Genomic DNA, 16,414 nt, shown 5'->3' with positions numbered 1-16,414 from the left:
TAAATTTTAGGAAATTATTCTGCGTATTCATAACACAGTATTTACAAAATACATCCATAAAATTACCTTTATATGATATACTTTATACTCGATTGAAATACAAATTAACGAACAGACTATACTCAGGGTTAATCAGGAATGGAGAGAGTAATTAAGAACACAGCTAAAGTAAATTTTATATACACATCTAGTATTTGTACTTTTAAAAAAAGTAAAAATGTGATTGTTTGAATGAATGTAAGTTTTGAATCATTTTGGGAATCATATGAACAAAGATGTGTGTTTTGTGCATAAGTAAAAAAACCTCTTTACGCGATATGTTATATATTTGTTATTCCTCTAGCCTTGTTAAAATTAAGAAAGTTTTAATTTTCAATTTTCTTAGAATTTTATATATTTTGATTTTGGAGAGAGAGAGAGAGAGAGAGAGAGAGAGAGAGAGAGAGAGAGAGAGAGAGAGAAAGAGAGAGAGAGAGAGAGAGAGAGAGAGAGAGAGAGAGAGTTGTCTCAACATTCGATAAGATTTCTCATGGCACGTGGTCAGAGCAAGGGTGCTGTCAGAGACAGGAAGTGTTATGTAAAGGTTATACACACCCGTAAACACAGGGATAGCTTTTCTATAAATTGTGTCGTACTTGTGATTTTCTATATACCTGTCTGAATCAGGCATTATTTTATCTTCATGCAGTAAAGTTAGAAAGCGCGTATGATCAGATACTTTTAAATATACGTCCCTGGTATGATATTTATGAAAACGCCCGTTACGGAAACATGTGCTATTATGTGCCTTTCAATCAGAATACCGTTACGGCTACATGTTCTACTTTAGCAGTTCACATAAAATATTAGTTATTTGAAATGAAAGAGAAGGGGGGGGGAGAGAGTCTCAGCATTCAATAAAATTCTTCACGGCGCGTGGTCAGAGCACGGGTGCTGCAATGGTCAGGAAGTGTTATGTAATAGTTACACACCCGTAAACACAGGGATGACTGATTGTCAATGTACCTGTCTGAATTATGAATTATTTCGCTCTAAGTGAGTCTCCGGTCCATATCCTCCACCCCCAATATTACCAAGTAGATAATCGACTCTCTTGGTCTCTCAAAACCCTTGATCCCTCGAAGTCAAACTGCTGTCCCGTTATTCATAATCTGTTGCTCTTTTACTTTTGATACTCCGAAGTGGCCGATATATGCAAGCGTTACCTAATTTTAACACCTACTTTGTCATTTTTAAATGGCTCAAGGCATTAGACGCGGGACCCGTGTAACGGGATTTTCTTCAGGTGACACTTGTCCTGCAAGGTGATAATTGTTCCATGATTGACCATACCGTTGCCTAGACTATAATTAGTACCGATTGTCCTAAATGTACATATAATCTGATTTATTTAAAACGAGAGAGAGAGAGAGAGATACCGGAAAATATTTAATGAGTTAAATAAGAGTCAGATTGAGGGGAAAACATACATTCGTCAAGTTGAGTTGATGCCTACAGTAGCGACTTTATAATAGTACATCGTGCAATATTTGTCTTCTTTAAATCTGTGGCATATTTACAACTCATAATATGCAAAAAAATAATACTTTAAAATAAAATATTACTAATTTTCAAGTACACTTATATGCATGATTTGCGTAATACATTGCTATGTTTGGGACTCTTGAACAACATTAACAAAATACATGTCGCAATAGTTTTCTAGAAGTTTTTGTTAAAAACAATTCAAAAAAAATAATGAATTTTTCTGCTATTGATATTTATATCTAAATTCTAACAATAATTAAAATAGCGCTTGTTTTCTCCTTCTTGGTTTATTCCGTGATACAGATAACACGCGTGTTACGGTGTCTTACACCATCGCGGTAAAATCGTGGCCCCGCGATCACCGCGATGACAATACCGCGACGGTGTATCGCGGAAAGGATTAAAACACCATCACGGTGTCGCGGGAATTTACGGGATCCGCGTTGGCTGTAGTGTATATACCCCCTCTGACTCACACAAGCATTCGTACCATGGAACACATGATCGCACGTTCAATCGTCCGATCACCTGGTCTCTCGCGCGATCCTATCGCATTGTCTTTCAACAGTCGCTTTCATTGTTCAACAGTCGCATATAGACGCAAGATATCACAAGATTTAATGCGTTTACATCGCACAACGCTCGCTTAGATCGTGCACATTTCATACAAATACTTTTTCAGATTCGATTATTTCGGCAACAGTTCACGATTTATATCTAATCTAATTCATATCTAATTTTTTCGATCGCACGAATATATTGTCGCTTTTCTCGTGCGCCAATTGTGAAAGGGGCTTATGATAGACCAGAAGATTTAATAAATATTTAAAGTAGTTATTTGTTCGTACACATTACTAATCATTTTTATTGATGCTTGATGCTGATTTTTAAACTGGTTTCCGTCGTTTTGAACAATTAACTGGGAAACAATATACATATATTGACTGGGGTTGAGGGCAACATTGATTATATTAGCCCCCAAGGGACGAAATATTGCCCGACGCGAAGCGGAGGGCAATATTTTCGTCCCAAGGGGGCTAATATAATCAATGTTGCCCGAAAACACAGTCAACATTTGTTTTGTTATATGAAGAAACAAACCAAAATTAAAGAAATTAATTGAAAACAGATCACCGTAATTTTCTCAGCTCAACGAAAAATTCACGAATTCAATTTTGTGCAAAGTTCATTCCCGAAATATCCTCAGCATCAAACGGTCACTGGTGATATTTCGCCGACCGTAAGAATTAACATACAGATGCTCTACCTGATTTTACTTCCTAGTTATTCGCAAATCCTTATATTAAACCGTCGCATTGCGCGTCCGTTGTTTACTTGCCTTGACTGACTGTCTATTATGACGTCACATTGTTTTGGAGTTGCGAAGAGTTTTTTACGTCATCGTCTACGAATCAACAAATCAGAGGCGATTAATTGAAATAGAGGGAATGTTCTCTAGATATTATTCCTAGCCGGTCAATATCAAAAAAATATTGACCGGTCAATATTTTTCGGACGAGCAAATATTACAATTATTGACTATTCGTCTACATAGAGTTATATAGTGAGAACATACTACTGAATATAACAATTGTCATTATTATCATATACTTATGTACTGAACGCTTACATTATACATATATTACATGTCTTCGAGGGCGACATACCAGATTGTTATACCCCTGTAAAACAGTTACTATATAACTCTATAAGAAAAAAAGTCCAGCATTTTGACTGTTGGACTGGAACTGTTAAATTGGAACTGTTAAAATTGACTGTTAAAAAAGACTGTTGACCGGTGACGTCACATTCCGCGAAAACGTGTTATTTATTAGAAGGGGTATAACAAAACAGTTGTTGACTGTGTCTCGGGCAACAGTTGATTTGTCGGACCGGCTCGCAAACTGTTGCCCGCGGCCTTCGGCCTTGGGCAACAGTTTGCGAGCCGGTCCGACAGATCAACTGTTGCCCTCGACCCCAGTCAACAACTGTATAATATTTGCCCCGAGGTGACAGGAAAGCCCTGGAGTGTTATGTCGCCCGATGCCGAAGGCAGAGGGCGACATAACACTCCAACGCTTTCCTGTCACCGAGGGACAAATATTCTGGTATTGTCGTCCGAGAAGACATGTAATATATGTTATATAACATTTTTAAACAAATCAAACTCGGGTTATCAACATATTTATTTAATTCACAAGGCAGAGGCAAATGTTTTTAAAACACTCACGCTTGAGTTTATCACTTTTGTCGTATTTGCCGAATTTTTTTTTTCCATCAATTAAACTATCGAGATCATCTGAATTAAGATGAACAAACCGCAGATGTTGGCCTGACATGTTTAAAATTCGCGGATCTGTTTACGTTTGCTTGGGTTGAATTTCGAACCCGACGTAATTAATATGCAGAATTCTTGCACGCGATGGTGATATTACAGTTTCGGGAGGGCAATATAACTATTTCCTGTGAAATATAACTGTTTCCGGGAGGGCAATATAACTGTTTCCGGTGTGATTCAGCAATTTTCAGGGCATAGTAATAAAATTATCTCATTTGTGACATAACGAGAAAACTTATTCAAAAATGTTATATAAAACATTAACGACCATGGACTGACTGTGTGTCCCTTTCTCCCCATTACTGTAGATATTTTCTGCTGTACATCTGTAGATTCCAGAACTTGTTCTCTGTATGTCAGGTAATTGAAGAGTGGCTCCATCATGTTTGAATCCTGAGTTGTCTGCCTTGGTCCAGTAAAATGTGGTAGAGTTAGGATTCCCAGGGATTGCTGTACAAATGACTGATAAGTCCCCTCCTTCTGTTATTTCTTGCTGAGACAGCGTACTTACTGAAGGAGGATCTGTTTTCAAAATATGGTATTATTTTAGGAATATTATGAGGTGATAATTTTGGTCGGGGCGTGATCAAATCCAATAAAGCTCGAAGGGCTCATAATATATCATAAGAATGAATCCTTATTACTTATATTTACATGTATATAATTTTAAGCCATTGTACGATCAAATATTTAGATATAAATAAGCAAACCCCGCTGGCGGCACAATTATACGTCATTTGAAATTTGGTTATATAGTACAAAATCGATATGTAGTGCTATCACAAGCAAAGACACTTGAAAATTTAAATATATTAAAATAAAATATATATACTTTTTTAAAGAGCTTGATTTTTCTTCTGCTGACAATAGTAAAGACATGATAAAAAAAATTGTAAGTTTGATATTTTGATTTTGTATTGAGACTAGAAATTTCAATTCTTCTCCTTTTTGCATTTTTCATTAAGAAACATTAAACACACATTGAACATCGACGACCATGTGTTGACTATGTCTTCCCTTCTCCCCATTACTGAAGTTGTTTTCTGCTGTACATCTGTAGGTACCAGAACTGGTTCTCTGGATGTTAGGTAGATGTAGAGTGGAACCATTATGTCTAAATCCTGGGTTGTCTACCTTGGTCCAGTAAAATGTTGTCGAGCTAGGATTTCCAGGGGTTGCTGTACAGGTGACTAAAAAGTCTCTTCCTTCTGCTATGTTTTGTTGAAGTAACGTGTTTGTTGTTGGTGGGTCTGTTAAAGTGTGAACAGAAAATGAAACTAGTAAAGTTTATATGGACAATATCTTTTGGAGCTCTTTGCGATGATGATTTGCAAAGACAAGGTGTAAACAAAGGAATGGGCAAAGGGACGAGGCAACTCCAAATCGTGAGAACGATTGATTTCTTACAAAAAATAAAACTTTTTTACAATATATGAAACGGATTGAATTATCATAATATGATATAATATGACTATTGATTTTGTTTTCTAAACGTATTTCAGATCAGGTATTAACTGCATGTATATTCATATAGTAAGTTCACATACCATGTTTAATTTATTTAATTGAAGTTTAAAATACTATACAATTTTCTTTTGTTCTTTTTATAATAATTTATCATATTTGTATCTACTTAAACGTTTGACGTTTTGAATATGTCCAATGTAGTTTTTTTGTAACGGTAATAGTACTCACTAGGAATGTCATTGAACTTACATTCTACATTAAGCACTGTGCTTGCTATCTTTTGTGGTTTGTTGTTGTTTGTAGCTCTACATTGTAGCGTCTTTGCGTTGTCTGCTCTGTTTCCCATTAGAGTGATTGAGGTTGTATCTGTTCCAGCTATGCTAGTGATATTTGTAGAACCCAGGTACCAGGTAATGGTAGGAGCAGGGGCAGCATTACTGTTGACTACACACCGGACTTCTCTTCGTTTGCCTTCTCTCAATATCAAAGGGTTGTCACTCGAAAGCATTGACGCATTATAAACATCAACTGTAAATCAATTTATCATCAGAATAAAATAAAAAATATATATTGATTGTTAGTTTGACTAACAACCTAATGATATCGACAAAACAAAAATAAAATTCTTTAATTGTTTAAGTATGTAGTCTTAACAAAAAAATCTTTTTTCAAATTATCATATTGACTTAACATGATAGAAATACTTAGTTTACATTCTTATTTTTAGTATAAATGAGGCCTCATTCGCCATTTATGATTGCAGGCATCACAAAAGTATGAAGTGTTACTATATATTCTTACCAATCTTATGCAATTTTAGATATAGGTTATAAACCAGGTTATAAGGTTCGAAACCACCTTTTTGGAAAAACATTTCTACGTTTTTTTTTAAAACATCATTTCATTCACATTTTAGAGGAAAAACACAGGGGCATCAAACAAGGCAAAATTGTTTGTTTACGTTGAAGTTACACATGTCCGTGAAAATCAAGACCGGACCCTTTCAACTACCCCAGGAAAAACACGAATCAAATATTAAAATTACAAAACTGAGATGGTCAGACATCTTACACTTGTTTTCCATCTCTCATTATATCAATGGTCATTAAATCATATATCTATAGAAAACGCTGTTTAAATGAAACACTAACAATTCAAGGATTACTTTCAGATATTAGAACACATCTCACCACTGTAAAATACCTTGATACAAAAAAGGTAAATTTGAAAACTTGAACAGAAAATGGCAGAAATTGTTATTTTTTTAAAAGTAATAAGGTGGTCAAACATTTCGTTTTTTTGTTTCTGTTTTGTTTTTTCTTATTCCTCCCTTTTGAAAATCATGTTAGTTTTTAACACATTTAATAGAAACCCCAGGCAAGAACACATACCACACTTGACGTTTTGTTTTTAGTTCAATTATTTAGCCTTTCCATCTCTGGCTTCAGTCTCTTATTTGATATTATGTAAATACTTTTCCTTTTTTCACATATCTTTACAAATGTTTGATTAGTTCTATATCAAGTACAGCAATGTTATTTCATTTCAGGTGCACCCTTCCTCTCTTCGTACCCTTTACCTATCTGATTTCTCCTCTTATTTCTTATAAATGAATTTTGTACAAAATGTTCATGAGAAAGAAGATTTATATTTGATTGTTCTCAAATTTCAAAACTATCTCATGATCATCAAAAATGTTGATATTTATATGTATTGTTTGTATTACTCTGTTAATAAAAAATGGTAAAATCAAAAAAAAAATGTTTTCCATCTCAAAACATTAGTCCCAGTCGTGGACGAACACGCACCAAATTTAATGATAATTCGGTAAATGTTTATGCCTCAGTCGTATTTTGACACCTGAAAACAACAGATTTAGGATTTAAAAGAACAGTTGGTGCAGGGAACAGCTCAGTATGATCTATTGCCCTCGGCTATATTCTAGAAACATTACAATAGTCTTTTTTTACATAGTTTCAAAGAATTTCGCATATAATCACTGGTGAAATACGGCTTTTTTATTTTTTAAGGGTAAAAATTGCTAGAATATTGTATTAACTGGCCTAAAAGTGAAGCTGATATCTATTTTATTCATCTATTATGTGTTTCAGTACATCAATACTCAAATTTTAAGCCAACCCCCCCTCCCCCAAAAAAATTACCTCAATTGATACATGTATAAATTACAGCTTGTAAATCAAAGAAGAAACATTAGCCTGAGCCCTGAATGAAAGATTTGGCCAAGCGTGTCAGCTTGGAATCGGGACAGGGTGTGTCGACAGCAAATAACCGTTCAATAAACTTATGGGAATAATACATCTTTTATCATCCGCAAATATTTTACGTAGTTTTTTTTTTATTTCTTCGCAATTGAATATATAAAAATTAAAAAATAAATCGGTACTGTAACACTGCATGATGACATCACTATTAGAATTACATGTATGTCCACAGTTAAATACATAAAAATGTATTAGTTTTTTTAAATGAAAGAAAGAATTCAATGCTAATGTTGAAATAGAAGAGCCCAGGAAAAAAAGAAACGTTTCTGTAGAAGCAGTACAAGCTTATTTCATTAATTTTTCACGACATAAAAACCGTTTCGAATTTCCTCGAAGAATGTCGACCATGCGTTTTCGTTGATGTTGACATCATGTTAAACCATTCAACATTAGAATCCAAAGGATATAGCACGTATAATAGTCATTTTTCCTTCAATAAATGTTATGTTTAATCAAAAAATATTCACATAATATAAACTTAATTTTTTGTAATCGAGTTTTAAACCCTTTGGTTTATACACAATTATACTCTGTCCCAAGATATCCTCGATTCACATTTTCCCTAATTACTCGATATTTATAAATACATCATGGTTTAAATGATGTTCATTCAAAAGTATGATTTCTCAGTTGAACGTCCTCGTTAGCTTATCAGGTTTCAATACACGGCTAAAAATGTTATGTCTACGGTGATTTGTATTGCAGCAAGCCTGAATGATAACGTTGAAAAATTGCGCCAGGTATTCCAAGTGACTTCCAAATGGAAAAAAGATGTCAACATTCTCCATTATAAATTTATGTTGGAAATCTGTTTTCGTTCTTGTGATTTTTTTTTAGTGAAAAATGATAATGTGTCATAGAAGATATTTTGGAAAATTTCCCTTTCATCGATTTCAATTTCACTTCTTTTAAGCCCCTTTCACAATTGGCGCACGAGCAGAAGCGACTGAATATTCGTGCGACCGATAAAATTAGATATGAATCGTAAACTGTTGCCGAAATAATCGCATTTGAAAAAAAGTATTCGTACGAAATTCGCACGATCTAAGCGAGCGTTGTGCGATGTAAACGCATTTAATCTTGCGATATATCTTGCGTCTATATGCGACTGTTGTACAATGAAAAGACTGTTGAAAGATGATGCGATAGGATCGTGCGAGAGACTAGGTGATCGGACGATTAAACGTGCGCCAATGTGATTGGACGTGCGATCATGCGTTCCATGGTACGAATGATCGTGCGAGTCAGAGGGGTATATACACCGGCCATATTCAGTAGACATAGTTGACAGCGAGAAAAAATGCCGCCCAAGAAGATACAGATATGCAGCAGCATTTATTATTATACCTCGATATGATTATTCTATTATAACTGATTGGTCTATAAAGTCACGTGACAGGGCGATGTCATAGGAATGAAAAAGCCGATATGAGCATATAAAGAGAATCATAATGATTAAATATTTTTGATTTAATCACATTTGTAGACAAATATGATTAAATCAAAAATATTTAATCATTATGATTCTCTTTATATCTCGGAACCAACTTAACTATCTATGATTTATGAAAGTGAGACAGTTACATGGGAAATCAAACAATCACGACGTTAATGTTGCGACTGTTGAAAAGTCAAACATTATTAGAAATCAACGTATTTTGTGTAATCATATGTTGCTTGGTATATTAAAACGTTTATTGCATTAATGTTCAGGGAATATGAAGATTTATTCCCCAGAAAAAACAAATTTCTCTTGGGTGAAACCCTCGGGAAATATGATTTTTCTTGAGGGAATAAATCTTCATACATGTATTTCCCTCAACATCATGCAATAAATGAATATTGTTAATTTTGTTCTGAAACAGAGATACTTGTACAAGGTATATATACTAGTAGCTAAGCATGGCTTATTGAGGCTGATAAGTCGTGCAATGATAGTAAAACGTTGCAAGATTACATGAGACACGTTGAGCAACAGTATCACGGTCGCAAAACAGACGCATAAACACCAGCAATTTATCTTGCGATCTTTATAAATCGTGTATCACTCTTGCGAGTACACAAAACGTTGTAAAACGTTCGTACTAATGTTCGTGCGTTGCACTGCAATAATTTGGATCGCGTTCGGTCGCGTCTGAATAGTGTGCATGTCCACTATTCAGAGGAGACTTGATGCGACCAGTAAAAGGTATGCAACGAATGCGAGAGCTAGTGCAACTTAAGAGAGGGCTCGTGCAACGTATGCGAGAGCTCGTGCGAAGCTAAATATTTTCGGTCGCAAAGTGGTGTAAAGTGGTCGTGCGCCAATTGTGAAAGGGGCTTTACCAGGTATGCGGGTTTTTTTTATCAAAAATCATCCAAATGTGCTTCATAAATATTTTGGGACAGACTAGAGTATATTTCATTTTTTTTACGTTACGGGTGTTTCATTGTGTAATTCAGTTAGCACCTCGACGAACTCTGGTCACTCAAGGTAATAAACAGCTGTTTTTATTCAGCCCTAACTACTTTTTCAGCAACCGTAAGATCACGAAATTAGCCTCTAAAGTGCTTTGCATTTTATCAGTAATGAATTTGTGCTCTAAGAACAAAAGTGTTACACGAAGTAAAGTTAATTGATCTTCTATTAATTGTGGTTAATTTTTGTAGACATAACCCTATCATTCAGATGGACATTTAATTGTTAGCTGTTACTTGGAGATTTGAATGGATAGACATTTTCATAAAGATATTTGAAAATCCTAACCTATATTAGATCAGAAATTTGTCCATATTTCCGTGTGCACCAAATAATACATGTAAGTCGCGCGCAGAGTAACATCATGGGTAAATGATACATTAAATTCAATATACGGTGAATATCGCTCATGCAATTTGTTATTACATTATTAATTAATCTGTAGCTCTCTCATTGGGTATTATACAAAAATCTTTAAAAAAAAGTTATATTCACCTGCACGTGACCTATGAGGTCAATATGACATCTGATTTTCTCTACATTGAACTAAAATAAATCGCCCAATAAAAAATAGCGTTTCTCAATTTGTTCGGCTTGGCTTCAAAATAAAATCTTTGCTTGATAACACTCAATTTGATATGCCTGGATCAATTCGTCGTTGAATCATAAATCAAAACAAGTATAGCTGTTTATTCGATCATTACGATCATTTAGCTACCCTTGAAGTACGATATTGTACTTTTAGGGTAGCTATATAGCAACCTCTAATGATACAACGTCCACTAATGATATAATGTTGCATTAGTGGTCATGATGTTGACCACTAATGATATAATTTTATCATTAACGAACAACCTAACCGTCCGCTAATGATATAATTTCAGATTTATATTATTAGCGGTCAAACGTTAACATTTGCACACATTTTCAATTGCATAAGTGGATGGATATGAAACCTTTAATGATATAACATGATAAAAGCTTTTATATATATATATATATATATATATATATATATATATATATATATATATATATATATATATATATATATATATATATATATATATATATATATATATATATATATATATATATAATCTTTTATATATTATTATATGGGTTTGTTAATTATAGATTAGAGCAACAAAGAATATCAATTAAAGTTGGTTGAATTAAAACTACTTAAACAATAGGGATCATGTCGTTGAAATAAAGAACATTAACCCGAGTTAAAAATTGACCCGCGTTTCATTTTTCAACATTGATTATTGATAAAGGGGGGATGGGGGGGGGGGGCTTTTCTAACGTTTAAACTGAGACCAAGCGTTGTGTAATTTATACCCGGGGTCATGTTTCAACAGCTTAAAAAAGTTTCTTTCTAATCTCTAACTTTCCACTTGATTTTTGATACCCAACATTTCCGTTCACTCTGAACAACGCTGCGTTTCAAAAACACTTGATATATCAGTTGCACCCAAAGCACGGCAATAAATGTGACAGGGTAAAATTTAGATATCTATAACATAAAATGGAAATCGTAGTTCATGGCCATGAACCATTTTTTTGTTTTTTTGTTTCCACACATTTATTCAATCATCTTGCATTTAAGCCCAGCACAGTAGCTAAAGCGTGGTAGAGGTTTTGATGTAAGTGGCTCGATATATATAAAACGATTGCCATTCAAAACGCTTGTCATTTTATTGTTTGCAGGGTTTCTGATTTTTTCATATTTGAGCTCGCTTTTTGAATGTGCTCCTAACTTTGACAGCATTTCAAGGATGGCGGAGTCATCAACTGAGAGGGGAACCCCGCATATCGTAACTTTGAGCGATTCGTCACTGGGATATTCTAGGCCAGCGGAGTAGGGGTTCGAGTCATATACGGAGATGTGGTGGTTTTTAAAGTCAAAGCCCTCACATAGAATAGAATCTCTACTTTGTTTATCAGTGAAATAAATTCGCCAAAGATTTCGATCGAGCTGGATGCATTTGATAGCATCAGCACTAACACAATGACTGACCGCCTCAAGAAGATCGAAATTAGAAATACGTTCGTTCTCTTCTTTGTACAATTTGCTATCCTTTATGTAGATAGGCTTAATTAATTGTGCCATTTTGCAGTGACAGAAAAGGAAGTCAAAATGAGTGGTATTTACAGTTATTTACAGGTGCGATTCAATATATACACAATAGGTGACAGGTAAACAGAACTGAGTATGTACTCGCTCTTTAGTGCGATTTAGAAAATCCTCCAATAAATCACATGAAAGCCATGAACCGATTTAAATTCAGCAAGTATTCTTTGACCTTGAATCGGATAATTGTCTTAGAATGAAAATGATCTTGTTAGCTATTTGTACTTTTCTGTAAAACCGACTCATTTTCAACATTTTAGTCCAAACATTTTATATAGCTGCATGAACAAATGGCATATATCTATTATGTTGTTGAGAAAACATTATAACAGGTCCTCAATAAAACACTTAAGTAACTCATATACCTCCAAATTTTAAAATAATTTATTAGAAATAAAATATTGAGAAATATTTTTTTAGAGAAAAAAAACTTGAAGCTGACAAGACCACAGGCGATATATCAGTAACTTAATTGTCATGCCATGTGGGTGGCCTGCTAGAATGAGTCAACGATACTACTAGATATATTACTGTTGAATATCCAGTTCAGTTTCTTGATAAGTAAGATCAAGTATCATACCTGTTAACCTTTCAAAGCTGCTATGTGGGAGAATCTAAGGGGGGGGGGGGATTTTGCGTAAACGACGTTTTTACACGTGAAATGCAAATATATATATTAAAAATACTGTTAGATACCTTATTTTACCATTGTAATTAATGCATTTACAATCATTTTAAATTTTATTATTTCTATGACTACCAGTGTGCAATTACAACTTGTGTTGCTGTACATGTTCAGAAAACTATTATTTTGTGTGCATGGTACAATACAAGAAGTCAACAGTACGACTTTTTATATTAAGTCTTCTTATTGATCAGTATTGAACCATCACTGCATGCTGACATCTAGGGTAAACACAGAACATTTATTTTGCGTATTTTGAATTTTCAGTGAAACCCAGTTAAGAAAATACCAGTAAATAATATTCATTAAAATTATTCTTTGCCTTATATAAAGGATAGATTTTTAATTCACAAAACAACATCCGTATCTCCAGTATTATTTAAAAAATGATCTCTGTTGTAATATATATAGCATCCCTTTAATTCATAATACCGGTACTTTAAACTTTAAAAACTCTTGTGAAATGTTTTTTTACCGGTAGCTTGTATAAACACTCAGTGTTCCAAACTCACTTTGATTTTTACCAACCGTGCTGGCCAGACAGAATTAGTCACGACTCACTGCACGTGGCTTGGGTGCTTTACCCGTGCACCTGTTAAGTGAAACCACTGGCTTTGTATTGTTTTCCTTGGTGTTACAGAGTAAAATCAAGATATTTTAAGCTTTCACTTATTTTTTATAAGGCCTATGCATAACTAAATAGTAACTGATTTAAATCAAAACCGGTGTTGTATAGCAGTTTTTCCCCCATGGTAGCTTTTCCCCCCGGAAAACCTACTATATAGTAGCCTTTCCCCCCGGGGGGAAAAGTTACTATATAGTAGCTTTTCCCCCATAGTAGGGTTTCTCTCTCGCGTTTTTGGTTCAGATTTTATAAAAAATATTTATGGAAATCCAGTAAGGATTAAAATCAATGTTTCTACACTCCCAGGTTGCATACATGTATATATGCATTCATCTGTACAGGTTAAGTTTCGGTTTGGCGATTTATTATTTTTATAGACAATGCTGAAAGTTGAACATAATTATGTGTAATGGAATTACACATAGAACTTAATTTAGGTAATTTATTGAAAAAAGTTTTACAAGTTATACACTTATATGCATAATTCTGTGTTCTGAAATTGTATTTAACGAGAATGTTTTAAGAATTTCTTGATAAATTTATCAGACTGTTTGTCTGTTTGTGAAAATTTCATCCAGGCTAAACCTCTGTTTTAGAGAAATTTTGTTTCCGATGTTTCAGAGCCCGATTTTTTAAATCCTATTTTAATAATTATAGTGCATATTCTTTAGGGTCCAATGTCTCATAAACTAGAGATGACCATATCACCATATTTTTATAGTGGCAGTGGTTTACCACTTGAAGATGACTCTGAAAATTTCAGCTCTCAGGGTAGGGGCTCTTGATGTTTCAGGGCCCGATGATTAAAACCCCATTATAATGATTGAACAGTGTTCTATAAGTGGGGACCCGAATCTCAAATTCTAGAGATGACCAATTAACCATATGTTCAGTGATAGTGGTATACCACTAGTAGATGACACCGAAAATTTAAGCCCCCATGCAGGGTACAAGCCTTTATTGTTTTTGAGCCCGATGTTTGAAATCCAATTACATGTATAAAGAATATGTATTTTTTAGGGCTCCATATCTCAAAAACTATAGATGACCACATGAACATATTTTTAAGGTCATTTAAAAGTAAAAACATCATTTTAAAATACACATGATTGAAAATTACGTTTAATTCTGCTGCTTTTTTTTTAATTTACGAACAAAATGTTTTAAAAAGGTACGCGGGTAAAATTCATTATTCTTCAAAAAATTTAATCAATTCATAATATGACCAATGATATAATAAATAATTAGATAAATAAATCAATGAAATTTTATTCATAAAAGGAGAAACCGAAAATCAAAAATAAATAACCAACCTAAGCGAATATACGACTTTTTTACTTGTTAGTTGATTAGAAGAACAAGCTTATATTTAAAAAAAAAGTCAGCTCAGCACAATATATGTGTTGGTTGTTTTTTGTTATTGTTTTGTTTTTTTAATTACCCTTGTTTAATTGTTCGAAGAAATAATATGGTACACAAGTAAATCTTTATTGCAGAACTATGAAACAAATAGTATAAATTTTTTATGTAATTGAATCGTATATCTTGATTTATAAAGCATTGTTTTCAAAATTGTATATTTATAAATCACGTTGCAAACTTAAAAGTGAAAAAAATTAGCAAATAGTGAGTGACAATATAAACATAAAGACTCCATTTCACATTTTCCAAAGTAACCAGCAAAGATACCGACATTGTTCTGGTTGTGAAGACATTTCATTGTTTTTTTAAAATGTGAACATCATAATATCTTGTGTTTCGTAGAAATGTGCTTAAAAATATGAATATGCGTAACTTTAAAACATTAACGTTACACATGCTTTTAATACATAATTAAAATACCCCTTAACCATGATTTAGAACCCCATCAATCAAAGTAAAACTAAAACATTTCAGTTTCTCATCATATCATTGCATCCTGTCTCCCATTTGATATTTAGAAGAAGAAATATGTAATTGTTTTTAAGATCGTCAATTTTAACGGTATTAATTTAAAATTGATAGCCTTTTGGGCAAAGGGAGAAATACATTTCCACTTTTTATTAAAAATTCCTCTACAAAATTAAGTCAAGATTGGTCAGTTAGTTCCCTGGGAGAAGCTTATACATTGATGGTAATACATTGGAAAATTAAATTTCCGAACCGGCGTATTTTCACTCAAATGTGTTCTCACGTGTTCATAACGTCGATGTCAAAACTGTAGATAAGCATCGATTAGATGAAAAAGATTCGAGGTATTCCAAAATCCGTGTAAAAGGTGTTCCAAAATGGGGTGAGAACAGGTTAATAAACGATGATGACACATGCATGTTATGAAGGCGCATGCCTTAGTTCATATTTGGGGTTGAAAAACCATGTATTTTATTCTATGTTTTAATAAATGCCATAATTATCTTTTTTTGTGAGAAATTAATATCATATCAGTTATTGCAAATTATTGTCACGAAAGTAAAAATGGGGGAAAATCCACTATATAGTAGGCTTTCCGTGGGGGTAATCTGGCTATAAAAAGGGGGAAAGCCCACTATATAGTCAGCTTTCCGTGGGGGGAAAACTGCTATATAGCCATTATTCCGGGGGGAAGAACTGCTATATAGCCATTTTTCCGGGGGGAAATATGGCTAGGGGGAAAAGGCACTATATAACACCGGAAGTAATCGTAAAAAGTAAACTGGACTATAACATGTCTTACTATGATCACGGTAGACAGTACTTAGATGGATTTTGATATATTCAAGCTACACAGCAGCTTTTTGAGTTAAAAATGCGAGAAAAACCCGCAGTGGTTGTTGAGATTCAGACGTGGGGGGGGGGGAGTATGGGGAAGACAAATACGATTGCGAGAGAAATTTGTCTCCCGCGCGGGGAGAGGTTGGATGCGGGGAGATCTTAGAT

At 33.9% G+C, this 16,414-nt stretch overlaps 2 protein-coding genes across 2 annotated transcripts in view; both read right to left on the bottom strand.

Moving 5' to 3' along the window:
- LOC105331780 (B-cell receptor CD22) overlaps nt 1-16,414 on the bottom strand; it is a 162,137-nt gene that overhangs the window by 104,256 nt on the left and 41,467 nt on the right. The gene's annotated exons all lie outside the window — the stretch shown is intronic.
- Nucleotides 1-16,414, bottom strand: part of LOC136273090 (B-cell receptor CD22-like) — a 46,508-nt gene that overhangs the window by 25,393 nt on the left and 4,701 nt on the right. The window contains exons 3-5 of the mRNA XM_066076973.1: nt 5,582-5,860; nt 4,846-5,115; nt 4,145-4,387 (exon numbers count right to left, since the gene is read on the bottom strand). Of these exons, the coding sequence (XP_065933045.1) occupies nt 4,145-4,387; nt 4,846-5,115; nt 5,582-5,860 (792 nt within the window). The remainder of the gene's footprint in view (nt 1-4,144; nt 4,388-4,845; nt 5,116-5,581; nt 5,861-16,414) is intronic.

This window comes from Magallana gigas, chromosome 2 (genome assembly GCF_963853765.1).
Source record: "Magallana gigas chromosome 2, xbMagGiga1.1, whole genome shotgun sequence".
NCBI classification, from domain to species: domain Eukaryota; kingdom Metazoa; phylum Mollusca; class Bivalvia; order Ostreida; family Ostreidae; genus Magallana; species Magallana gigas.
The sequence above is the reverse complement of the archived record's forward strand: the minus strand, read 5'-3'. Positions and strand labels throughout refer to the sequence as shown.